The sequence below is a fragment of the Neofelis nebulosa genome, chromosome 6 (assembly GCF_028018385.1).
Source record: "Neofelis nebulosa isolate mNeoNeb1 chromosome 6, mNeoNeb1.pri, whole genome shotgun sequence".
Lineage (NCBI taxonomy): Eukaryota > Metazoa > Chordata > Mammalia > Carnivora > Felidae > Neofelis > Neofelis nebulosa.
Genome location: NC_080787.1, coordinates 109,702,031 through 109,728,525, shown reverse-complemented (window position 1 = coordinate 109,728,525; position 26,495 = coordinate 109,702,031). Strand labels below are relative to the sequence as shown.

At 39.8% G+C, this 26,495-nt stretch overlaps 2 protein-coding genes across 8 annotated transcripts in view; one reads left to right on the top strand and one right to left on the bottom strand.

Annotated features, from left to right (window-relative positions):
* The window catches only part of LOC131514758 (nephrocan-like), a 31,853-nt gene extending 10,496 nt beyond the window's left edge, over positions 1 to 21,357 (bottom strand). Inside the window, exons 1-4 of one of the 5 annotated variants that reach the window (XM_058735087.1) lie at positions 20,704 to 21,357; positions 12,636 to 12,781; positions 11,792 to 12,079; positions 107 to 1,008 (exon numbers count right to left, since the gene is read on the bottom strand). In XM_058735087.1, coding sequence (XP_058591070.1) covers positions 107 to 1,008; positions 11,792 to 11,980 — 1,091 coding nt within the window. In that variant the 5' untranslated portion in view covers positions 11,981 to 12,079; positions 12,636 to 12,781; positions 20,704 to 21,357. The remainder of the gene's footprint in view (positions 1 to 106; positions 1,009 to 11,791; positions 12,080 to 12,635; positions 12,782 to 20,703) is intronic. The other 4 variants (XM_058735086.1, XM_058735088.1, XM_058735089.1 and 1 more) reach the window with 4 other exon arrangements.
* Positions 21,358 to 21,395: 38 nt separating this feature from the next.
* Positions 21,396 to 26,495, top strand: part of GOPC (golgi associated PDZ and coiled-coil motif containing) — a 40,919-nt gene continuing 35,819 nt past the window's right edge. For all 3 annotated transcript variants that reach the window (XM_058735092.1, XM_058735091.1, XM_058735093.1), the window contains exon 1: positions 21,396 to 21,868. In XM_058735092.1, coding sequence (XP_058591075.1) covers positions 21,581 to 21,868 — 288 coding nt within the window. In that variant the 5' untranslated portion in view covers positions 21,396 to 21,580. The remainder of the gene's footprint in view (positions 21,869 to 26,495) is intronic.

Here is a 26,495-nt window from a genome sequence, read left to right as displayed (position 1 = left end):
GATCATTTGTGTTTGCTCTGTTTTCCTTGCTTGTATGCTGTGCTTAATTGCCCCAATCTTCAGAAAACGTTAAAAGGAGTCAACATAAGTGAGAACTCTCCCTTACCTTAGAGGTATAGACAACAGCAGGTTCTGTTCCAGGGCCAGGTTGGAGAGCTGGGAACACATCTGCAGGGCTCCAGCTTCGAACAAGCTGACAATGTTGTTGTCCAGAAACAAGTGTTTCAAGTCTCGGAGGTCCTGGAAATCTTGGGCTGTAACTCTCTGAATCAGATTATTGCTAATATCTAGTTTTTGTAGCCTTGCTGGTAGTTTAAGGGGCAACATCTGAACCTGGTTTTGGGACAACTCAAGAGTAGTTAAATTCGCAAGGATCTGTGCCCCATCAATGGAGGAGAGTGAGTTTTCTGACAGATAAAGGTGGGAAAGATTCTCCAAGTGTCTCATGTCTCGAAACCTTACCACTTTGAGCTGGTTTCTCTCCATTTTTAAAGAGAGCAGGGATTTGGGCAGATTAATAGGAATTTTAGTCAGAAAATTACCACTGACACTGAGAAATTGCAAAGCCTGAAGAGAAGCAAAGAAGCTAGCTGGTATAAGATGCAGTTTATTATTCTCCAGGCTCATACTTTTCAGGTGGGGAAGTACCAGTGGTCCAGCTACAGATTCGATAATGTTGCCATCCAACATCAAACTCTGCAAACTGATCAAAGAAGAGAGTGTGCTGGGAGAGAGAGAAGAGATCAGATTGTTTTTAAGTTCAAGGATTTTTAATTTCTTCAGTCCTTCAAAATCAGATCCGTGTAGGACATTTATTGAATTCTCATTTAGTTTTAACACTTCAAGACTGGCTGGCAGAACCCTGGGGACTCGTCTTAACTTATTTTTCCAGAGTTCCAAGGTCTTCAAGGTACTCAGAGTTTTGAAAGTATCATTTTCTACTGACTCTGTTCCACTGGCCAGCAGAATAAAATCTTCTAGAGCCAACATTCGGGTGAAGCTAGACAGCTACAAAAAAAAAAAAAAGCAGGTATGGAGAGAAAAATAGAAAATTAAGATTACTGAGGAAAAAAAACCCCGTACACAATGAAATGCAGTTGTCATTCAATACTAATGATACTTCAGATTTCCCTTCAGGACCTCTTTAAAATTATTTTTTAGAAAAGGATGGAAACTCAGGTTCTGACTACTTTTTTTTGAAGATTTTATTTTCAAGTAATTTCTGCTCCCAACGTGGGGCTCAAACTTACAACCCCAAGATCAAGAGTCACATGCTCCTCCTCCTAAGCCAGGCATGCACCCCAGGTCCTGACTAGTTTTATTCATGATTGCTAACATGAAGGATATTAAAAATATGTTAAGCACTTTTACACACTATTGGTAGACATAATACTAGCCAACTTTTTGGAGTGCTTCGGTGGCTCAGTTGGTTCGGTGTCTTGACCTCAGTTCAGGTCATGATCTCACAGCTCGTGGGTTTGAGCCCTGCATCAGGCTCTGTGCTAACAGCTTGGAGCTTGGAGCCTGCTTTGGATTCTGTGTCTCCCTCTCTCTCTCTCTCTCTCTGCCCCTCTTCCACTCATGCTCTGTCTCTCTCTCTCTCCTTCAAAAATAAACACTAAAAAAAATTTTTTTTATATTGGTCAACTTTTGCTGTACATTCTCTGACCAGCAAGCTTATTTCTAGCCAGAAGTACTTACTAGTTGCACAATGATTTATGAAGCAGGATGTTCTTTGTGGCATCATCTTATAATAGCCCCAAATGGGAACAATCTGGAAATCTTTCACCAAACTATTAGCAGCTGCTAACTCTACAGTGCAAGGTTACTAGAGGTTTTCATTATCTTCATTTTGCATTGTTTATATATTTTTAAGTTATAAATTACATTAAAAAATTTTAAGCATTAACCATAAAAATTTTAAATGTCCTAGACACTGCTATCACTAAGATGGGCCTATTAGAGAAACATTTCAACTATGTTATAATTTGAAAAACTAGCCTCCATATTCCCCTATTGTTCAAACTGTACTTCATTGATGCAAAAGATCCATGAAGAAACAAACAGGATACACGTGTCTCGATCTCTGTAGAACAAAGATTCCATTCATGCATATACCCCAGATCTAATGCTACTCTTGTCCTAGATTTTAGAAATGATCGGGGCGCCTGGGTGGCTCAGTCGGTTAAGCGTCCGACTTCAGCCAGGTCACGATCTCGCGGTCCGTGAGTTCGAGCCCCGCGTCGGGCTCTGGGCTGATGGCCCAGAGCCTGGAGCCTGCTTCCGATTCTGTGTCTCCCTCTCTCTCTGCTCCTCCCCCGTTCATGCTCTGTCTCTCTCTCTGTCTCAAAAATAAATAAACGTTAAAAAAAAAAAAAAAAATTTAAAAAAAAAAAAAAAAAAAAAAAAGAAATGATCAAATCTGATATGCTTTCTCCATAGGTTGCAAGTTCAAGTACCCCTCTCCTCTCCGCATATCTGTCAACCTCCTAGCTTGCCATCTAGGTCTTCTTCTGAATGATGTAATTCTTGGTATTTTGTTCTTAGAGTAAGATCATCTCTAGGCAGAAAGAGGAATTGTTCCAGATTTTCTTCAGCTTGGTAAAACTTCACAAAAATTTTCAATCTGCTTTAGAATTCAATTGCTAAAATTTTCAGAGCAAAATTTTATGCCTTACTAGCTACAGGTTTTAAATGTTTGATTTAATTATGCAGTTGAGCCCTTTTGTAATAACAATTGCATGATTAACACTTTCAAAGTGGGTTGATTTTGTACCATATATTTATTTATCCCGGGAAGACATGTGATGTGAATTATGGTAGATTTTATTTTATTTTAATTTTCTTAAGGAGTTGGGGAGAGGGAGAGAGAAACCCAAGCAGACTCCATGCCCAGTGTGGAGCTCGACGCGGGACTTGATTTCATGACCGAGAGATCTTTACCTGAGCCAAAATCAAGAGTCAGATGCTTAATTGACTGAGCCACCCAGGCACCAAATCATGGTATATTTCAAAGCTTCTCCTAATATGATACTCTGTTAGAAAAACCTCATGTTAAAATTTCCATAACAGATGTTTCTAATCATAATAGTTTTGGCAGCTGCTAACATGTGATATTTTCGTAATGATTAATCAGATATATTAATTAGTCCTAGTCCCAGTAATAATCATAATTTTTTCTTGCATTTATTGAACATCTACAAGTGCCAAGTACTTTTTTATATTGTTAAAAAAAAAAAAAAAAAAGCCCCAAATGGAGTCATTTGCTCCCCACCCATGATGGCAAATCAAGACTTAATTATAGTTTTGACCTCTCCTAAAAATGTGACTTTTTAGGGGCATCTGGGTGGCTCAGTCAGTCAAGCCTCAGACTCTTGATTTCAGCTCAGGTCATGCTCTCACAGTTCATGAGATAGAGTCCCACATCGGGCTCTGTGCTGACAGTGTGGAGCCTGCTTGGGGTTCTCTCTCTCCCTCTTTCTCTGCCCCTCCCCAGCTCGTTCTTTCTCTGTCTCTCACTCAAAAATAAATAAACAAACATCAAAAAAAATTTTTTTAAATGTGACTTTTTAAGAGTCAATCTGAAATTTCTTTATCAGCATTAGTGAGGCAATCACCATGATAAAACCGCTTTCCGTCCCTTCTTCCCCAAAGAAACTTGACCTGTCTGAAACCATCCTTACTTTTGTTTTGTTAATAACTCCTTTGCTCTACCCTCCTGCCTATGAATCCTCCCATTTGGTACAACTTCTCAGAGCATCTCTGCTTGCTAGATGAGATGTTGCCTGATTCATGCATCACTTATTATTAGATCTTCATATGTACTCAGTTGCATTTTGTGTTTTAACAACATATTATCATTAGTTCTTCTAATAACTAGCAAATTTGCTATTATCAAACTTTTGAGAGTTGAGAATTTCAACAAGGTCTATTGGACTCTACAGCCCTTTCTTCTTCAACTTACCATTTTTTATTGCATTTAGTCTACAGTTAATGGTTTTCCAAAAAAGATAAGATCTAGACACAAATCAGAGAGTTTTAGAAAAGCAGAAATTTTAGGGGTACCTGGGTGGCTCAGTCAGTTAAGCATCTGACTTTGGCTCAGGTCATGATCTTACAGTGTGAGTTTGAGCCCCGAGTTGGGGGTCTGTGGTGACAGCTCAGAGCCTGGGGCCTTCGGATTCTGTTTCCCTCTCTCTCTGCCCCTCCCCCGCTCACACTCTTCCTGTCTCTCTCAAAAATAAAAATAAACATTAAAAGAAAAATTTTTTAAAAAGATAATCAGAAACTTTAGAGGTTACCTAGTTCAAATCTCCCATTAGAATTTCAGGCAAAAAAAAAAAAAAAAATTTTTTTTTAATGACCTGCTCAAGACTGTTCCTGAAATACTTTTCATCCTGAAGTGTCCTTTCTAGACTTTCCTTCATATAAAGTCACATGTGATTCTAGACATAGATCTTCATTTCTTAGATTGTTGATCTCCCAAAAGAACTTGGTGTTATTAGTACTTCCACATTTATCTGACTGACCATAAACCCTAAAAGATTACTGTTTATGTAGCAAGGCTCAGAGATGACACGGCTCTGAATGGGCAATTTATTTGGGGACTAGGCAAAGTGTGGTATCAGAGCCTCAATTTGTCTTTATTTCTATTTATGAAGTGTACAGACTGGCCTAAGTAGACTGTTGATGTTCCTAAACAAATCCAGTGGGTAGCTGAAGCACAGAGATCTTTCTTTCTTTTTGTCAGTCAATGCCGATTACTCTTGATTATTATTAATTAAAATGGCTACCATTTTCTAGGGGTGCCTGGCTGATTCAGTCAGTGGAGCATGTGACTCTTGATCTTGGGGTTGTGAGTTTGAGCCCCATGTTGAGTATAGAGATTACTTAAAAATAAAATATTTTTAAAAAATGGTTACCATTGTCTAAGTATTTATGTTTATTTAAACATAAACTCACTATGTTTATAAAGCCTTGTGTGCAAGCATGATTATTACCTTTTCGGAAAGGGAAACTAAGGCTCAAGAAGGTAAAATAACCAGTCCAAGTATATCTTGGTAGCAAGTGTAAAAGTTGAGCTTCCCACCCAGGTTTATCTTACCCCAACACACATATTTTTATTTTAACTTTACTGCTATAACATGAATTTAGCAGAAGAATATAGAATTCTGGTACCACAAACAGTGAAGAAGATGCCCACTGATTTTCAACTTTTCCGTTGATTTACAGAGCTGACAAAGGAAAATAATTCTGCGAGGCTAGTTTTTCCATTTTCCTGGACTAAGCCGAGGTGTGCTCCAAATATGTAAAAAGAGATGCTTTTGCCCTTGAGCTAACTTGATGCTACTGCTTCTTCTTTCTTTCCTTTTTTAAGTTTTTATTTATTTATGTATTTTGAGAGAGAAAGCGTGCAAGTGGGGAAGGGGCAGAGAGAGAAGTGAGAGAGAGAGAATCCCAAGCAGGCTCCACATCACCAGTACAGAGCCTGACGTGGGGTTCAAACTCACAAACCATAAGATCATGATCTGAGCCAAATTTGGACCTTTAACTCACTGAGCCACACAGGTGTCCCCCTCACCCTTTGGTTTTGTTGTTGTTGTTGTTGTTGTTGTTGTTGTTGTTGTTTTTAAGGTTTTGAGCCTGCTGGTTTTTCAATGTTGCTTAAAAAACAAGGCAAGTATGGCTTGGTGTTAAAAATTAGGCATAGGAAGTTTGGCTAAATATAATTCCTGCCATACAGTCTTACAGTTTAGTGAACCTAATATATATGTAGATAAAAGTTACAATAAAATATGAAAATTTTTCAAAAAAGCAAAGCAAGTAAAATGAAGTAGAGCAAAGAAACAACTTCTGCTGGTTTCCCAATAAGAGGCTTTGTTTCTGGTTTCCTTTGGGCAGGCCTTGCTCCAAGCATTGGAGGGCCACAGACCTTTCTTGGGTTCCTTATAGGTCCAATGTACACATGAAATTGAAATATTAGTTACAGCCTCAGACATGTGTGAACTAAGCCAGTAAACGTTTTGTAAAACAATGTTGGAATTATTTTTCTGATCATCAAAGCAACACTTGTTCTCTGTAAACAATTTTAAACTTCTGGAAAGTATGGAACGAATATAAAAATAATCCCTAATCCCCCCACGTGGTGATAAACTCTGTTTATATATTTCTTACCCCAGAGGAATTTGACATAGCTTCTTCCCTTCCACAAAATATGTAAAGAGCAATCATTTTATCTATTTTTTTAAGTTTATTTATTTTGAGAGAGAGAGAGAGAGAGAGAGAGAGAGAGAGAGAAAGAGAGAGAGAAAGAGAGCGAGCTGGGGAGGGGCAGACAGAGAAGAGGACAGAGGATCCAAAGCAGGCTATGTGCTGAGAGCAGAGAGCCCAATGTGGTGTTCGTACCCATGAGCCATGAGATCATGACCTGAGCTGAAGTCAGACGCTTAACCAACCGAGCCACCCAGACGTCCCTGCACAATCATTTTAATTGGCTACTGTCATAAAGACACTCCTATTTGTTCTCTAAATGTAAGAGCTAAAACTATAAAACTCTTAGAAGAAAATACAGGCATAACTTTTCATCACCTTGGGTTTGGTAAAAGCTATCTTAGATATGACACCAAAAGCAAAAGTGACAACACATCCACAAAACAGGGAAATTGGACTTACTCAAAATTAGTAACTTCTGTGCTTCAAAGGACATCAGTAAGACAATGAACAACAGCAATGACAATGACATAGAAAAACAACCATAGAATGGGAGAAAATTTTCTCAAATCATGTATCTGATAGGAGATTTGTATTTAGAATATATAAAGGACTCTTACAACTCAATAATTAAAAGACAAATAACCCAATAAAAAAAAATGGGCAAAGGATTCATATAGACATTTCTCCAAAAAAGATATGCAAATGTTCAATCAGCACACAAAAAGATGCTCAACATCATTAACCACTAGTGACATGAAAGTCAAACCATAATGATGGGGTGCCTGGGTGGCTCAGTCGGTTAAGTGTCCAACTTCAGTGCAGGTCATGATCTCATGGTTCATGGGTTCGAGTCCAGCATCAGGCTCTGTGCTGACAGTTCAGAGCCTGGAGCCTGCTTCAGATTCTGTGTCTCCCTCTCTCTCTGCTCCGTTCCTGCTTGTGCTCTGTCTCTCTCTCTCTCAAAAATAAATAAACATTAAAAAATTAAAAAAAAAAATCAAACCATAATGAGATACTGACGCTCACTAGGATGGTTATGATCCAAAAAAAGATTAGAAATGTTAGCAAGAATGTGGAGAAACTGGAACTGTCATACATATAGGGATGTAAAACAATGGAGCCACTTTGGAAAACAGTCCAGCAGTTCCTCAAAATGTTAAACATAGTTTCCATATTACCCAGAAATCCCACTCTTAGGCATATGCCCAAGACAGATGAAAATATATGGGCACACAAAAACTTGTGCATGAATGTTCTTTGGAGCATAACAGCCAAAAAAAGGAAGCCATCCAAGTGTTCATCAACTGATGAATGGATAAACAAAATGGTATATGCATACAATGAAATATTCAGTCTTTAAAAGGAAGGAAATTCTGACATATGTTATAACATGGATGAACCTTAAGGACATTATTTTAAGTAAGAGAAGCCAATGACAAAAGACCACAGGTTTAGGGAGAAAGATTGACTACAGTTTGGGCATGTTATTTTGAGATCATAGACCAAAATGAAGAGGTCTAGGAGGCAGCTGGATAAGTCTGAAACACAGGGGTAAGGCATGAATCCGAAATTCAGTTATGGGAGCCATCATCACTTCCTTAAAGTACACTCTCCTAAGGAGAGTGTACATAGTAAGAAATGGAATGACCAAGGATTGAGACTCCCTGGAGATGACAAAAAAAGAAGGGGCAGTGGAGGAAAAGAAACCTACAAAAATGGCAGAAAAGAACTATCAGAGAGGAGTAATGAGGACACAAAAGTATGGTGCCACAGAAGGCAAAAGAGAGAATTTCAAGAAATAGGAGTGAGCCAACATCCTGGAGAGAACAGTTTTTAACTGTATGAAGTGGGTAGAAAGCAGACAGTAGTGAATTAAAGAATAAATGGTAGATAAAGATGGGGTGCCTGGGTGGCTCAGTCAGTTGAGCATCTGTCTTGATTTTGGCTCAGGTCATGATCCCCAAGTTTTGGGATCAAGCCCTGAATTGGGCTCAGTGTTGAGTGTGGAGCCTGCTTAATATTCTCTCTCTCACTCTCTCTCTCTCTCTCTCTCTGCCCCTCTCTGCAGCTTTCACTCTCTCTCTCTCTCTCAAAAAAGAAAAAAAAGAGGTAAAGAAGTAGAAACAGTAAGTACAGATTACCTTTTTTTTTTTTTTTACACACAGACTTAAAATAATGTTATTTTTATTGTAATGAAAGGAGCCTATTTCTAAGCTAGAACAGGGCCCTTATAAAGAAAGAGCCACTGGAGATACAGGTATGGGGAAGATGATGAAGCAAGCTCCAGGGAGAGGTGAGGAAGGTGGACTCCAGGGCATGGGTGTGAGGTTGCCTTGAGCAGACAGAGGGAGATCTCATCCTCTCTGTCTGGAGGAAAGAGTTTGCAGAATTGAATGGAGACAAGTTAGTACACAGTGAGCAGGAGTTGAGGGAGATCAAGACTAATGGCCTCAGTTTTGTCAAGAATAGTCAATAAAAGGGAAGACCAATCGTTGGTGATAGGAGAGCAAGGACGTCGGGGATTGTGAAAGCAGCCCAATGCTGCACTGAAGTTTTGAAGATGTCAAGGGAACACAGGAAGAAGAACTGAAAGGGCAGATGGGTGACGCTGAAGACCCAGATGAGGCCGGAGACCTTAAACTTGTGGTGGTTCTATGGATTTGTGGTTGTTGCAAACCACACATACATATGCACGCGTGCAGAGAGGTTGTGTGACCATCTCCAGCAGCATCTGGGTATCCAGGCATAGGAGAAACAAAGGAAAATGATCACCCTAATCTAAGACTGAGGCTTTGCTGGATAGGTGTTGAGATCATTAATTTTGGGATGCAAAAAAGGTAGGGATAGGGAAAGAAGATGGATAAGAAATGAACTAATTATCTGAGAAAACATGGGCAGATCTAGGGTTCGAAATCTCCATGGGGTGGATGGAAGAGAAGTAGAGAGGGTGGCAGGTGAGACAAAAGAAGATAATGACCAGGGAGTGGAGGAATTCGAGATTTCTGAGTGGAGGCATTTTGGGTATAATGATTATGATATAACCAAGAGGGCAGACGGCTGTGGTGAAGTAGGAATGTAGATAGACACTTTCTTGTGAGCTCAAGGAATCGTGAGGCTTACACATCGGACACTGAAGGCACCAAGGAGATGTGGGACTCAGGATGGAGAGGACGACCAGGAGCCAGGAGGGAAGGGGCCAAGGCACAGTACAAGGCAAGCAAAGAACAAATGGGGAGTGTTACAGTCTGATGGATGTGCCTCAAATAAGTAGGAATTTTTACAGATGCACGCATAAATAAAGGCCTTCATCCTGTGAGGGCAAGAACTGTGAATTTTTCATATTTTATCCCTAGTCTCAAACACAGCATTCACAATCCCAAACACAAAACATATGGATAAGTAATAGAAACATTTTTACTTTTATGCATGGATATATGTATTTGTGTACACATCCATGCATATGTGGTGTGTGTACAGAGATATATACATATATGTTGTATATATGTGTAGATACACATATGTGTGTGCATATGTAATTTCTATTGCTATTAATCTGAAGGTATTTTCAAGGTATTTTTTTCTTGAAATACAGGCACCCGATTCTGTAGTTCCAACCAAATGGACAGAACATACAGCATATTCACAAGATACAGCTCACATTCGTGAAATACGGTCAATTTAAAACCTAAGGGTTTTTAAAATAGAAGTATTATTGCTTAGAGCTTTTTATTACTTTCGCAAAAGAATCATGTCTTTCATCAACGTTTCTGCTGGGAACCGTCCTTCCAAGAGACGGTTAACTGGGTTAAATTCGGGGAAGAGGCAATATTGCTGTTCAGTGAACCTAAACCCACGACAAATGCACTCATTCAATAACTGAATTTGATGAGAGGGATAATTTCATCTTATCAGCTGCAAGGCAACAGTGTGGGATCATTATCCGGCTTAGCTGACACTTCAGCTCTTGGCGTCTCAGGCCCTCAGAACAAATATTTAAGCATCTCGCCCTTTAACCAGCTGTCCCGCTTAAATGCTGAGACCTGACAAGGTCAGACTTGCTCTCTGGCATTAGGCACTACTGGATTACAAGAGCAAAGTAAACATGACGACTAGGCAATTTTGCTTATTGAGCCTTGAAATAAATACCATGCCACATATTTGAAAGTCTCCCTGCTTAGGCACACGTACGTTAAAATGTCTTAACCAAATGAAAGGGGATGGTGACTCTTATGAAGGGAAAGTACATTCACCTGCTGACTGTCTGTGCCTGGATCACAGAGAGGTATTTCCTTATCTCAGGATTTGGCCTATGAGGGAGAAGCAGTGACTAGTAAAAACAAAACCAGAGAGCCATGGAATCTGCCAGGGAAAAGGAGCTTGGGATCACCATCACACCCAGGCTTTTTACTTCACAAAGGTAAAAAGTGAGGCCTGGAGATTTTTTTAACTGCTTGTTTAAGATGATTATATCTCTAGCTAGGGAGAAAATGAAGATGAGAACCCTTATCTCTTGATACCTTTCGAAATACCAAAGGCCAAAAAGTTCCTTCATATTACAAAAGCCAGGCAAATCTATAGCATTCTTTACAGCACTCTGAATAGGTAGGCATAAATAAAAATGTTAGAATTAAAAGTGCATAGAACGAGAACGGCAGTAATGTGCCCAAACATAAACATGTATTTCCTCTGTAGAGGTGTCCACAAAGACACTGAGGCCTGGCATGTTTGTAGGATTTGTATAAATAATTCTCAAATGCTTGGGTTCATCTTGATGGTCTTATGATGCTCTAAGTGTCATCTGTTTTTTTATGGCACAAACAAAACTACTTTTTCCCCTTTCCCCTGAGAGCACTTCTTTTTTTTAATGTTTATTTATACTTGAGAGAGACAGAGAGGGAGAGAGAGAGACGGAGACAGAATATGAAGCAGGTTCCAGGCTCTGAGCACAGGGCCCAACGAGCAACTCAAACTCATGAGCCGTGAGACCATGACCTGGGCCGAAGTCAGATGCTCAACCGACTGAGCCACTCAGGTGGCCCTGAAAGCACTTATTCTTAATCCTGGGAACAGGAAGTAGCCATTTGCTCTCAAACTCTTTTTGTTAAGAGAGAGCCACTTCCTGGGGCACCTGGGTGGCTCAGTGGGTTGAGTGTCAGACTTTGGCTCAGGTCATGATCTCATGATTTGTGCCACATCAGGCTCACTGCCTCTGGACCCTCTGTCCTCCTCTCTCTGCCCCTCCTCTGCCTGCTCTCTCTCTCTCTCAAAAATAAACATTAAAGAGAGAGAGAGAGAGAGCCACTTCTTTTACTTTGCAACAGTATAATTACATTTGTTAAAAATAAAAACAAATAAAATATCATTAATTATAGATTCAGATTTTTTTTTTGACCAAAGAAATATCCAGAGGCATACACCCATCTCTGCAGTAGAAGGCAAATGATAGTGCCGCTACACAAACTTGATAATCACTAGTTCTGAGTTTGGATTATTTAAATTAAACGTCAACAGCCCCACACTTGCCCCTCACCCTGCCTCAAAAAATAAAATTGCAGCAACCTGACTGTAGAATGGTTACCTGGAGGTGTTGAATTTTGCTGTGGCTAATGTAGAGCTTCTTGGTGGTGGAAGGAAGGCCTGACGGTACCTCCGTTAGCCTGTAGCATTGTACCGAGTGCACTGAATCGCAGCTACATCTCCCAGGACAGTTAGGATGGAAACCAGAGGTAAGAGAGAGCAAAGCAAGGAAGGCATAAAGCAGATGCATCTTCCAAAACAGGGCCTCTCAGGCAGCAGCCAAGTGTTTAGATGATGTCTCACTCTTTATACCATGAAATCTGATCATAGAATCTTATGAATGTGTGCTCTGTCAATGTAAGGAGACAGGGAAGAAAAAATTCCAATTTTGTCTGGGTTAAAATGTTAGCAACCATTACAAAGGGCTTAAACATTGATAAGCTGCCTTAATATTTGTAGGTGAGCAAACCCCTCTGTTATTTATGGCTTGGAAGGCTAATCTGCAAACACGTCTATTATCTGTAGTTTCCTTGTTTTGTTAAATGTGACACTAGGGAATTAGTGGGGAAAGACAAAGAGCTGTTTTATAGTGGGCTATAAACCTTTGGATTTTCTGTGACCCTATATTACAACGATTTTTGTAGGACTGCAGCAGGCAGGTGTTTTCTTCTCCCATTAACTAGTATGGGAAAATGAGCAGGTTTTCTCTTTATTATTGTTGTTTCAGTAACATTTTATGGCTAGGGAAACAATGGGCTACCAAGAAGAGGGGTTTAGAGCCAGAGATAAATTGTTCAACTCATCTATCACTTGGTCCACTCAAATATCAAATTTGTACAATATTTTTGTCATTCAAAAATATTGTTGACTTGGATGAGAACAAAACATCAAAATGGGTCAGTTACCTTCATCTATTTGTAATAATGGAAGAAAAGGCATCGAGTGTCTTCAGAGGAACTTGTGTGTTCTGAAACCTGACTGCAGAGGGAAGGCTTCATTTGTCCCAGGCACGCTTTTGTTGAGGCTCTTTTACTTGCTGTGCTCATCCCTGCTGAGGAATTTAAAAGCATTTTAAGCAAAAGATTATATAGAGAAGTTCTCTCCTCCCCAATGGAAGACCTGAATTTCCCTATGCTGGTTGGCCTGAGCCCATCGCTCCAAAGAAATGCTTTCTAATATTGAAAAGCTTTTCTGATGTCCCCTTCAACCTACCTCTCTGCTACAGTTTTCATTTTGAAGCCAAATTTCCTTTGCTCTGATAATCTATTTCCAGAGTAAGTAAGGATTTCTGTATGCTTTTCCCAAAAGACTTTTCTACTCCTCTCTTTTGATTTTTTTTAAGTCCTCTTTTCTTTTACTATCTGAGATAAGGAATGATAAGGGATTTCTTTTCTATCAATATTCTGATTTTCAACAAACTTTATTACTAATTTCTCAACAAGAGAATTATTTTTTTTTTAATTTTTAGAATTTTCAGATAGGAAAGTAATGTTCAAGAAAAGAAAATTTGGAAAAAAAGAGCAAGGAGGGGAAAAAAATCAGTGTTAGTCTTGTCCCCAAATCAAACACGTTTCTGGTTTCTTTTCTCTGCCTAGGCTTTGAAAAAACCAAGAGAAAAACTCATGGAACACTTTTTTTTCTTCTGTGTTAATTCATAGTTAATTAAAATGGAGAGAGTAAATTCATAGTTAATTAAAATGAAATGTCTACAAAATCCTTTGGTGTCATCTGCCATTAGAGGCAGCTGATTTTTCTGTTATGCAGCATAGCGATGGATTTCATTTTCTACCCTCTGTTGGTCACTGCAGTATACCCTTTTCTTTGAGCCCTGAAATTACACTGTATAATATTTTTTTCTTCCATGGTATTCTATAGCTTTCCTGTAATGCCGACATTATCTCTAAAATGTTAGTATTTTACAATAGTAAATAGTTTTGTTTTATTTTATCAATTGTAAACCTACTTACATAATTTATATTCTGTACCTTTTACTATTATATTTTTCATATTATTTTATAGTTTCCATAAACATAAATTTTAATGTCTAATAGACTTTCAAGAGTATTGTCCAGATTTGATTAACTACTAAGTGTTGGAGTTTTAAGTTGTTTCCTGGTTTTAATATTATAAATATAAATAGTTTTGATCATAAAAAGTTGAAAATGTTTTGAAGAATAAAAGCTCCATTTGTTCCCCTAGACCACACCTATTTAGTTAGAGTTAAGCTGAGAAGTCTTTTTTTTTCCAGGTAGAAGGCAAAGTCTTATTGATACCATAAACTGCAGAGAAAGTATAGTACAAAGGTACAGCCTGGGTGCTTGAAGGACATGCATGTCTTCTTGTACCTGCGCTGGAGGCGACAGTCCCCTCTGCAGTCATGCTGTGCTAAGCCGCAGCCACAAAACGGCCATCACTGGTCAGCTTCTGGCATACTTTCTGCTGATTTTTGGAATTTTCACATGTTGACTAAGGGCCCTGAGTGTAAAATTCCCTAGATTGAGTTTTTAGGTCTTGAGTTTATGGGTTCCTAAGGCTAAGTGTGAGACAGACTGTTCTTTTCTCTGAAAAGATTTAACACCTTATCTCATCATTATTGCTTGGCTTCTTTGGGCGAGAAGAAACCTAATAAAGAAGCATGGGTGCCTTTCTCAAGAATGGAAACTCAAATGACTCACCCAGCAACTGTTCAAAATATATCCCAGAATCTAGGTTTAATCTTTCAGCACAAGGAGGATTGCAATCTCAAGGAATATGCTTTGCATTTGAATTTGGATTGAATTAGATTTATGTCTTTGTTTAGATTCTCAAGCCAGGATCCTCCTTGACTTGCTTTCTTATCTTCTTTATCTTTATGCCCCCTCCTCACCTCCCTTCCTTTCTTCCTTTCTATAACCCAGGGGTTCTCAACCAGGGACAATTTGGCGATGTCTGAAGACATTTTTTATGACAATAAATGGTGGTAATGGTCAGGAGAGGATAGGCAGTGTTATGAGTATCTAGAGAGTAATGGTGAGGGATACTACTAAACACTCTACAACAGAAAGGACTGCCCCACAAGAAAGAAGTCTCTAGTCCAAAATGTCAATAGTGCCTTGTCAGGAAACCCCACAATAAATACAAACATGTGTCTCAATGCAATGGATATTGGCCTTCCTTGGTTTATTAAAAGCAAAGGTCTAGTTCCCATTGTAGACAGGAAACTGAATTCCAGAGAAGAAGCTGACTAACCCAAGATCTTCCTGACTTGGGTCTGTAAGCACTGGCTTGTGATTCCTATTATAAAACTGATCGGCCAAAAGTGAGACAGAAGCTTTAATTTATGAAAATCTCCTTTTGAGATAAAAGAAAAGAAATTTTAAAGACTCAAAAAATTATGAATATGATTCTTTTTAACTTTTATTTCCTTCTTGAAAATGTTGCAGAAAAAGTGTAACTTTGAAGTAAGACAAAAAAATACTTTTTCTACTGTTTAACCTCTCTAAATCTTAATGTTTTCTTCTATACGTGAAGATAAAATGTGAGGAAATAATGTCCACTCTACAGAAAGGAATAGATGACATGAACTAAGGCATGTCAAGTCCATGGGTGAAAAGGGAGTCTCAATACATGATAGTTGTATTCGTTTGGATTATTAGTTACAAGCAATGAAAAAAAATCTGGCTAATTTAAGCAGAAGAGGAATTATTGACAATTGGGTAGCATACAGAATTGTGAAAACCTACAGAACCAGATTTGGAAATGGCAAGAATAAAAGCAAGCCTTTGTAGCCAGAATCACAGGCAAAATCACACTTCAGTCTGGTGTCACCACAGAACACGGATGCCCTGGCCTGCACCACTGAACCAGAAATTGTGTGCCACTTGCTGGCCCCGCTACTACTCAAAAAGGATGTTGCTACCCCCACTCCCATCTCTCCTCCCTACTAGGAAGAATTACCCCAAGCTTGCCTTACTGTCTTCAAGGTAAAAATTCCAGGTGGATTATTTTGGTTAGCTGACCCCAGATCATATGCCTGTGCTCCCGCTGTCAAGAGTTGGGGAGTGGGCTTGTCTGACGTTTTCAGTCCATTATGGGAAGAAGAGTCAGTTTATCATATTCAAGTTATGTAAGGTAGGGGATTCCCTAAATAGAGGAGGGGGGGCTTAAATATGGGCAGTCCTGCATTTATAGTGACAAATATCCACTATAAAAATCTTTTCATCCCCACTCCCTCTGCTTACCATGGCCACAAAAGCCAAATGAACTTTGAGTGAGTTACAGTCAAATGGGGCCAAATTCTTTGTCCAACAATGCTTGTGACTTGGCTTTTGTGTAATTGTTTCCCCACACTTTCTGACTTGTTTCTTTGAAAGACTGTGAAAATTCTAAAAAAGATACTTAAAGGTATTCTTATAGTTTTAATCTAAGTGCAAAAAAAAAAAAAGATAACTAATGTTTAACAGTGTTCAGAATGCAATTGTTTGGGGCCCCTTGTGGAATTAATCTACAAGAAACATAAATGACAGGGGCTGATGAGGGGGAAGTCTGTGTTTGATCTGTAAAGTCTGACAATCTGAGAAATAAACAGTGACTTGACAGTGATGAAAGAGGAAGAATCAATGATTAGTAAACTCTGATACCATTGTTGCTAAATGGTGGTTTTAGATAATGCTGAATCAAACCTGGAGTTGTGGGAAAGGGTAAATAAAGAATGTAAATCAGGTAACAGTGGAATAGCAGTTGTAGTTGGTCGTTGAGAGTGTAAGGAAAAAACACAGTGATAGAGATTTTGAAAATTGCTTTTTGTTATGTTTTTTTTTTTAAGCTTATTTATACTGAGAGCGACAGAGACGGTGCAAGTGGGAGAAGGGCAGAGAGAGAGAGAGGGAGACAGAGAACGAGAGGCAGGCTCTGAGCTGCCAGCTCAGAGCACAATGCAGGGCTCGAACCCATGAAAACGTGAGATCATGACCTGAGCTGGAACCAAGAGTCGTATGCTTAACCAACTAAGCCACCCAGGTGCCCCATTATGTTTTGTCTTTAGGTTTGGGTACACCACACAAAAATGTAGTAGGTCTTAAATTTTAACTATGGAATGGGTAAAATAACTCTCAAAGCTTAAATTATACTGGATTTATTATTAGTCAAGTCAACCAGATTATTGTTAAATAAACATTTCTCTTTAGGTTGGGAAAAAATATTCCTTAGATTTTAAAGGTTGACATGTATTTTGTAGATATTCCTAACTCTTGAGCTATGAAACATTAAACATTATAAAAAATGTTTAGCTATGCTCTCTGGCAGGTATCAAAGGTATGTTTTGAAAAGTGACAGTTTTTAGATTTCTAAGTAGACTGTTGTAATATTTTAAATATTAAACTGATTCCACAAATACTTACATCATTTCTACCATGTTCTGTGTTCTGTGTTAGGACCCGGCATTCAAAGATTAAGTAATATATGGTTATTGCTGCAAGGAGCTCACGGTCTGAGGGGCTCCAAAAAATATGGTCAGCGCTGTAGCAGGTATTTGCAGGAAACTAAATGGTGATGGTAGCCATAGCTCCACATGAGAAGAAAAAAGGAAGTTTTCCTGAAAGAGGTGTCTGAGCTAATCTTTAATCACTGCATTAAAATTCCCAGTTTTAAGAAGAAGGCTTCTTAAAAGAAGTATGAGTATATAAAAGAAATGATCGGAAGGAGAATAAGGCCAGGAAATCACTTTGGGATGCCCAGATTTACTTCTTCAATATGAATATCTCAAATTTTCAAATTGGTAGTAAATACAAATAAATATAATTTAAATAATACATATAGACCTGATATTCCAAGACTTGATCTGCATTGCTCAAGTAAAATGGTAGTGGATGTTCCTTGGCTTTATTTATCATACAACTGTTTATAGTGACCCAACATCACTTAATTTGCCTTTTCTTTTTTCCTGGTGGGGTTACTAGAAAGTAAATGAAACATGTGAAGCATAGTACAGGACCTGACACATAGTAGAGTTCAATAAATGGCAGTCTCTCTCTCCAATCCAAAGTGCATCATCTATGTCCATTCAATACAGTGCCTTTGCAATTAAGAGATGCTTTGATAAATGTCTGCTTAAGTACCAGTACTCACCAAAGAAATATTTAGCACCTTCTGTTTTTCCCCCGTTTCCTCAGTCCCCACCCTGTTTATTCTTAGTAATACCTTGTGGTAAAACTCTATAGGGATGAGTTCCTAAAACAAAACTATCACATTTAAGTTATATTAGAAATTTTTTAATCACATAAGCATGATTCATGAAACAGTTATCAGAAGTTTCTGCCAATGCAATTGCGAATAGAAGTATCAAGATTTTATTATCTTTAGGAAAATAAATCCCACAAGAATTGAGATTACATACAATTCCAAATTCTAGAGTAGGTCAAGATGAGGCAATTCAAAATTAATTAACTGATTAAGTCCATGGGTGGGGGGAGGCAATAAATGTAGACAAAGCACACTGGCAACAGATGGCAGCACTTGAATATCAAACCCTGCAACCCTGCTTTATACTGTAGGTTAAGTTGTGATTTGCAGAAATGCAAATCCCTGGTCTAAATGGGCAGAAGATAATTTCTACACAAAGGGCACCTCATGAACATTTGAAAGCGTCACATAGTACTAAGATAGCAAGCACACAGAGATACGGGCGACTGCTACAAGTGTGATTACAAGAAGGGACAACATGAGATAGTAAGTCTTCTGAGACACAGAGTGTGATTTGTTGGGAGTTGTAAAGGTTGTAAACAGAAATGGAGCTGGGTTCTACAATCCTGAAAATGGTATTCACCAAGAATCAGAGCATTGGAAACTAAAAACACTCAAAATGCATTTCAGCTGTGCCCTCACAGTATAGTAGGAAGTTGAAGGATGTTCCTTTTTTAAATTAATTTTATTTCGAGTGTCGTCCATCCAAACTAAAGAGAGTAATAACAGAATGTGAGTATTGTAGGGGTGCCTGGGTGGCTCAGTCGATTAAGCGTCTGACTTCAGCTCAGGTCATGATCTCGAGGTCAGTGAGTGTAAGCCCCATATCAGGCTCTGTGCTGATAGCTCAGAGCCTGGAGCCTGCTTTGGATTCTATGTCTCCCTCTATCTCTGCCCCTCCCCCACTCACACTCTGCTCTCTCTCTCTCTCTCTCTCTCTCTCTCTCTCAAAAATAGATAAACATTAAAATTTTTTTAAATCTTTAAAAAAAGGAAATAACTTTTTTGGTAATATTTATTACATATCAATGGATTTGTTTATGGCTTAAAACTGGGAATAAATTATTTTTTTAGAAAAACTTTCGGATTGGGGTGCCTGGGTGGCTCAGTTGGTTAAGCCTCAGACTTTGGCTCAGGTCATGATCTCATGGTTCATGAGTTCAAGCCCCACATCAGGGGGTTTTGTGCTGATAGCTCAGAGCCTGAGGCCTGCTTCGGATTCTATCTCATTCTCTCCCTGCCCCTCCCTCTCTTGTGCTCTGTCTCTGTCTCTCAAAAACAAATGTAAAATAATTAAAAACATTTTTTTAAAAAGAAAAACTTTTGGACTGATTTGCCAATTTATTATGCCGGTAACTTATACAAAAAGAAATGGATTTCTTCATCCTTCTATATTTCCTGGTTAATAGGTTAAGACTTTGGAGAAAAAGATACCTAGATTGAAATCTCACCTCATTTGATTTTTAGCTGTATGACTTTACCAAGATACTTTAGCTCTTTGTGAATTATCTATTAAAAAGTGGTAATAGGGGCACCTGGGTGGCTCAGTCTATTAAGCCCCCGACCAGCTCAGGTCACCATCTAACGGTCCCGTGAGTTCGAGCCCCGCATCGGGCTCTGGGCTGATGGCTCAGAGCCTGGAGCCTGCTTCCAATTCTGTGTCTCCCTCTCTCTCTGCCCCTCCCCCGTTCATGCTCTGTCTCTGTCTCAAAAATAAATAAACGTTAAAAAAAAAAATTAAAAAAAAAGTGGTAATAGCTACCTCTTATGATTTTGTGAGGGTCAAAAAATTAAATAGCACAGTGCTTTACACATGGTATGTTTTCAACAATTGAAAGCTGTTCTTAATGTGATCCCATGTATGTTCACCCTTCCAATTCTAAATTATTTACTTCAAATTCCTTAAAATGCATTGCTAACTATAATACAAAGAAAGGGGCTGGGGCCTTGGTAACTGTAGTATGATGTTCTTGCAAGTACTGCATATGAAAATAAAGTTAATTTGGAAGGGAATGAGGAAAGACGAATATTTTAGGTTTATGTTACTTATTGTGTATTAAAACCTACGTGAAGGTGCCTATTTAAGTTCAAGGCAAAGATCTCATAGTTTTGCTTAACTAAGTTCGCTGAAGCCAAAGGACTTATCGATGGCAGCTAGCCTGCCCTGCACTATCCAGAGAGCAAACTAGAGCTAAGCTTTCTTACTCCTCAATGGCATTGCGTTGGCGAGAGGTGCACGGGGCAGGCTTTGGTGGTGATCAATTGGAAGAGTCTGTTCCATATCACAGGAGTCTGGGGTGGGCTAGTAAAGTATTTATTCCCTTACGCAATGCAAAAGAGACAGTTCTCACCAGCCTAACCCAATATCTGATTTCTCCTTTCTTAAGACTGGGCTAGTCTAGGAGTGGAAAGGAGTTGAGCGCAAATAGGGCTAATGGTAAAGGGCAGTTTGTCAACACTCCCAAAGGTACTACAAAATTCAAATCGAAGTAGTAGCTATTAGGATTAGACTCACTAGCCTACGAGCTCGGCTTGCGTGAGGCTCGTCTCACTCGTTTTTGTGTCCCCAGTGCCTCAACAGGGCTCTGCATTCAATATATTTATGAATATATGTATCTTCATAATTTTGTTATGAAAGGTCACTGTGGGAACACCGTAGTTGTTGAAATAAGTACTTTTAAAAATAGTTTCTTTGGAAACGTATGACCTGGGGGCTAATAATCAGGATGAAGGCACTGAAGTTAAGCATCTTACCTCAGTACTGAGCGAAGTAAACTTTAGACACTAAGGCTTCAAGGTTAAAGAACACAACTAAACAGGACAGCTAATATGACAGGGTGCAAGATTCGAACTCAGGGCTGCCTATTAAAGGCAAGACAAAAGGTCCCGTGTGAATTCAGCAAAACCCGGGCGGCCGCTGTCCTTCAAGTCACCGCTCCAAGCAGTTTTCACTCGGAGTTGAGGGCCTGGTTTAGCAAGAAGAGCCCGTATGTCCACCCACCTCACCCTCTACAGGAACCGTAAGGAAAGGTAAAACGTGGCCCTTGCGCATGCTTACACCGCCCGTCCTCACATTCCCTTCCCCGCCCTGGACGTCGCCGCAGCAACTGTCCCGGAGGTCTTTAGAACGGCTCCCGCCCACTGTGAAGTCAAGGAGGCGGAAACTGTTCGTCTCTGCGACGTGGACACCGTTCTCTTCCTCCGGCCTTTCCAACTTGGAAGCCGACACGATGCGTGCCTGTTTCTCGGGGACTCAAGCTAGAGTTTGCCAGTTGTCAATATGGCCGCTGACGGGCAGGTCCCAAGTAGAGGCTTTTCATAGGCCAAGGTCTCATCCTAGCCCCGCCCACTTCGTCCCTCCAGGCTGCGTCGGCCTAAGTCTTCGCTACGCATGCGCAGCGGGGGCGGGCCGGGAGGTGGGACGGCCGGATTCTTCCGTGTGCCACCGCCGCCGCCTCAGCTTCATTGCTCTTGCCACTCAGGGGTGCATTGCCGGCGTTAGCCGCGCGAGGGGAAGGGAGGGGACCGACGGAGCGTGCGTGCGCGGGGGTCCCCGCAGTCCCAGCAGTTCCTCTCGCGCGGGGTGGGCGGCGGGGGTCAGGAGCAGTCGGGGGAGGCCCTAGACGGCGCCATGTCGGCGGGCGGCCCGTGCCCGGCAGGAGCCGGAGGGGGCCCCGGGGGCGCCTCCTGCGCCGTGGGGGTCTCCCCCGGCGGGGTATCCATGTTCCGATGGCTGGAGGTGCTGGAGAAGGAGTTCGACAAGGCCTTTGTGGATGTGGATCTGCTCCTGGGTGAGATCGATCCGGACCAGGCGGACATCACTTATGAGGGGCGACAGAAGATGACCAGCCTGAGTTCCTGCTTTGCGCAGCTTTGCCATAAAGCCCAGACTGTGTCCCAAATTAACCACAAGCTGGAGGTGAGCTGTGGGCCCTGGAGGAGGTGGCATTCAGCCCTAGGCATCAGATCCCATTTTACGCACTGGTGAAACGACCCTAGAAAACTACCTACCAGGGCACCTGGGTTCAGATGCGACAGGAGAGTGCGTGTGTATATGTGTAAAGCAAAGGAGTGAGGTGAGGTTGGAGTAGAAAAAGGGGGTGTAGATCGACGTGTGGGTGTCCTGGAGTCCTGTCACCCACCTTCCTAGTATTTCTATGCGGAGGAAACAGGAACTAGTTACTCCAGCCTACTTGTACATGCATCATTAATAAACCTTAAGATTTAAGCTCAAAGATTGTCAGAAGAATACCTTAGCCCACCTTTCAACATTTGAGTTCTCTTATATCGATTTTGACATTGACGAACTAGGTTTGTATATCACCAGACTGATACAGTGTTGATGGTTTTTTTTAACTATTTCAGACCATCGTGTCTTGTTTCACACAGACATACTATTCCCTGAATGCATGAACTATTTAGGGGAATTCTATCAAAGCTCTTAGGAAAATTTAGTGGGATAAACAGGATAGTATCAGTGTCCTTCTTGGTTTATAGTTGGTCTTTAAATTACAGGCAGACACCGCAAGAGTTGTCTACAATTTTTCAAAAGACTTATAACATTGAGTGAAGTTTTGTTTGTCCTTTACTATATTTCCCAAAGTCTGGATTTATTTGTGAGAGTATGTGAAGAATGATCATTTGCTTTAGTCTCTAATCTTGTGTGTGGGTGTGGGTGGAGTGGAGTAGTGGTGGTTCCAAAAAAAAACCCCAAAAACCTACCACGTTGTGCAGAAAGTTAAATTAATGCATTATTACAATATTTAGAAACATGGCACGTTGACATTATTACATAAAGAGCTTTTTCTAACTAGATAATTTAACAGAATGGGTCTTTCATTTTAAAGTACATAAAAATAGGATAATCAGAGATGTGCAAAGCTCTTTGAACATGAAGTTACCCCGGAAAGCATCACTGCTGTCAGTTACAATGATTGAGAGTGCCCCTTAGATCCAAATCAATATGAATATCAGGTATGTATCCTCTCCTTGATTAGTGGTTAGCAGTCTTCCTCTTTCCTGTCAGCCACAGAAAAGGTGGTCTAATTCATCTGTGATTAGCATAGATGCAAATCAGAGATTTTGTTTCTTCTCCACTGAAAGGACTGTTCATCTCTTCCATCCTTTTTGAAGAGTTTCCAATGGAAGTGCTGATGTGAAGCTAATCACGTCTTGTTCTAGGTATATGAAAATGATTTTTTATTTCTTGATTGCTGCTTACTTCTAGAAGGTAGTTAATTTTTCGGGTAGTAAAAATGCATTTAATGGATTTTAGAAATAGTGCTTTAGCTTTAAATAACAGAGCAAGAGTAGCTTTTGCCTCATGAGAACTTTCATATCATTTCCAACTGCGAGTACCTACTGAGGATAAACAGCTTTTAAAAAGTGAAACAATATCTAATTTTTTAAATGACCAGAGGACTCTTTGAACAGTGATATTTTGATGTCGGATATAAAATCTAATTTTGGAGAAAGGATGATTCTGTGAGTAGGATGTGGTACTCAGTCTTTTTCATCTTTAAATATTTTAGATGAGTATTCAGAGCTATAATAAATTATGTATATCCTTTTTCTCAGAAATTGTAATTACATATTCTGACTCCACATCCTGGCTTAGGAGGTGGCGTTATTTCTCAAAATAAGAAATGCTAGCCTGTCGTGATGTGAGCATGTTTCTTCAACATACTTTGAAACCCTTGACTTAAAGATCTTAGAAAATGGGGAAGGGACATTTTGTTTGTGTGTTTTTCTGTTACAGTTAACTTACCTATTTGTGGGTTAGTCTTTCTACATTTAGCAGTTTTTATGGTTTTCATGGAACCGGTTGTGTGTTTTTGAGGAGAGAGGTTCGTTGTCAGCAGTGCCTTTCAAAGCAGACCTGCTGTTGGATTATTTGCAGAATTTCAGAGGTTCATATACTGTTATTAATCTGAGATCTTGAAATCTTTAGAAAAGATTTCCATACTTTCTTGCCCTGTTTTATTTCTTAGTAAGTGGATTGAATTACTTCTATTGTTTTAAGGATATGGGCATTAAGATTCAACATTTGAGGCCATTTATAGTGTGATATAACAGGTGTGCACCAAAGTTCAGTGTTTTTAGAGATTAATACTTTTTTTTTTCTTTTTTTAATTTATTTATTTTTTATTTTTTAATATATGAAATTTACTGTCAAATTGGTTTCCATACAACACCCAGTGCTCATCCCAAAAGGTGCCCTCCTCAATACCCATCACCCACCCTGCCCTCCCTCCCACCCCCCATCAACCCTCAGTTTGTTCTCAGTTTTTAACAGTCTCTTATGCTTTGGCTTAGAGATTAATACTTTAAACTATATTACCATTATAAAACATTTTTATAATCAAGACACAGATACTTCCAGTGTAGGTAACTTACATTTAATTGGTCTTGAGTATCTTTCCAGATTGCTCTTTCTTCTGCCTTACTTATTGTGCCTTTAGGTAATACCATGTTTAATATCAATATAGTAGTTAAAACAATTTTGCTGCAAAAAAAGTCAGAGGTTATATTTAAAATTAAATACTAAATGGTGTGCCTGGATGACTCAGTTGGTTGAGCCTCTTGATTTCGGCTCAAGTCATGATCCTGGCGCCGTGGGATCAAGTCCCCCAGTCTGCTTGAGATTCTCTCCCTGTCCTTCTCCCCCACTCACACACATGTGCATGGTCCCTCTCTCTCTGTGTCTCTCTCTCTGTCTCTCAAATAGAATTTAAAAAAGTAAAATAAAATAAAAAGTAAATATAAATGATGCCTGTGTGACTGCTGCTTGCCGTAGGGAGAGGGCTATATATAAGGGGAAGGGGAGGACAAAAAATATCAGAATATATTGAGATATTTCAGGTTACTCACCTCTCTCTTATACTTCCCACATGCATGAGAATTCCTGCTTTAGTGAGCCACTTGGTGACAGCTGTGCTGGAGTCACAGGTATTGATTGGGACAATAGTAAGAGCAGTAGTAATAGTAATAGTTATAGTAGTGTGTTAGAGTAGTACAAAGATTGAGAGCCAATACTTTAGAAAAACCCACCTGTCTATCTGGAAATGGAATTTTCTGCCTATTTACCCCTTCTCTAAAATAACAGCAAAACATGAGGCACCTGGGTGGCTCAGTTGGTTAAGCATCTGACTGGCTCTCAGCTCAGGTCTTGATCTCAGGGTTGTGAGTTTGAGTCCCACATTGAGCTCCGTGCTGGGTATAGAGCCTACTTAAAAAAATAATAATAATAAAAATAAAATAACAGCAAAACAATATATCTTCTGTCACATCTTCCTTTCCCTCCCCCAACAATTGCTGAATCAGTATATCTTTTTTTTTATTAAAAAAAAATTTTTTTTAATGTTTACTTATTTTTGAGAGAGAGCGAGAGAGAGCGAGCATGAGCGGGGGAGGGGCAGAGAGAGAGGGAGACACAGAATCGGAAGCAGGCTCCAGGCTCCAAGCTGTCAGCACAGGGCTTGAACTCAAGAACTGTGAGATCATGACCCGAGCCGAAGTCAGACACTCAACCGACTGAGCCACCCAGGCCCCCCTGAATCAGTATATCTTTTTAAAGTGATTTACTGTTCACAACCATCAGAAGAGAAACTTGGTTTAGAGCCATGTTTATGATGAACTGACGATGTACTGTCCTTTTACTGCTTTAACACTGTTCTGTTTTTAAACAAGTGGTAAGGCCATTTTGCAGCGTTGAACTTGAAGGTTAATATTGGTTCACTCTGTATTTATTGAGGACTAATTCTGTGCCAGATGCTGTATTGGGTACTTGGGATACAATGGAGACCAAAATGGACATAGTTATTGCTGTTACAAGGTTTGAATTCTGTTGGGGAGTTAATTGGAATAATTATCACGTAAGTGTGAAATTCCAACTTTGATGAGTATTATGAAAGGTACATAGTGTAATGGGAGCTTGTTCTGGGGGATCAAGGAAGGCTTCCTTCTAGAAGTGGCCATTGAGTTAAGACATAAAGCATAAGTAGGAATTAATTAGGCCAAGAGAAACAGGAATATCATTCAACATTCCAGTTGAGAGAACAGAAAGTGGAACACCCTGTGATGGTCAAGTGCATAATGCACTTGAAGAACTGACAGAGAGTTGGTATGTGTTATAAGAGCAGATGGCCCAAGGAGTGAGATGCAAGATAAGTTTGAACAGGTAGTTAGGGATGATATCTACATGATTTTATAGGCCATGCAGTAGATTTGGGGGCTCTATCATACCAGTGGGAGATGTTTAAAACTGGATGGTAACCTCAGATAGGAGATTAGCATAGCTCACTGAGGCTAGGGTTAAGGAGAGAGTTTGGGATAATGACAAGAATGAATGCAGGAAATCCTTTAGAAGATTCTTATTTTGATCCATATGAGAGGATGATCGTGCAGGGTAGGATAGTGAGATGGAGGTGACAGAACAAGAGAGACTTGGGAGGTAAAAATAAAGTCTAGAAATGGATTGGAATGGAGAGATGAGGGAATTTAGGATGACTCCAAGATGTCAGTTGGCTGAACAGATAGATGGACAT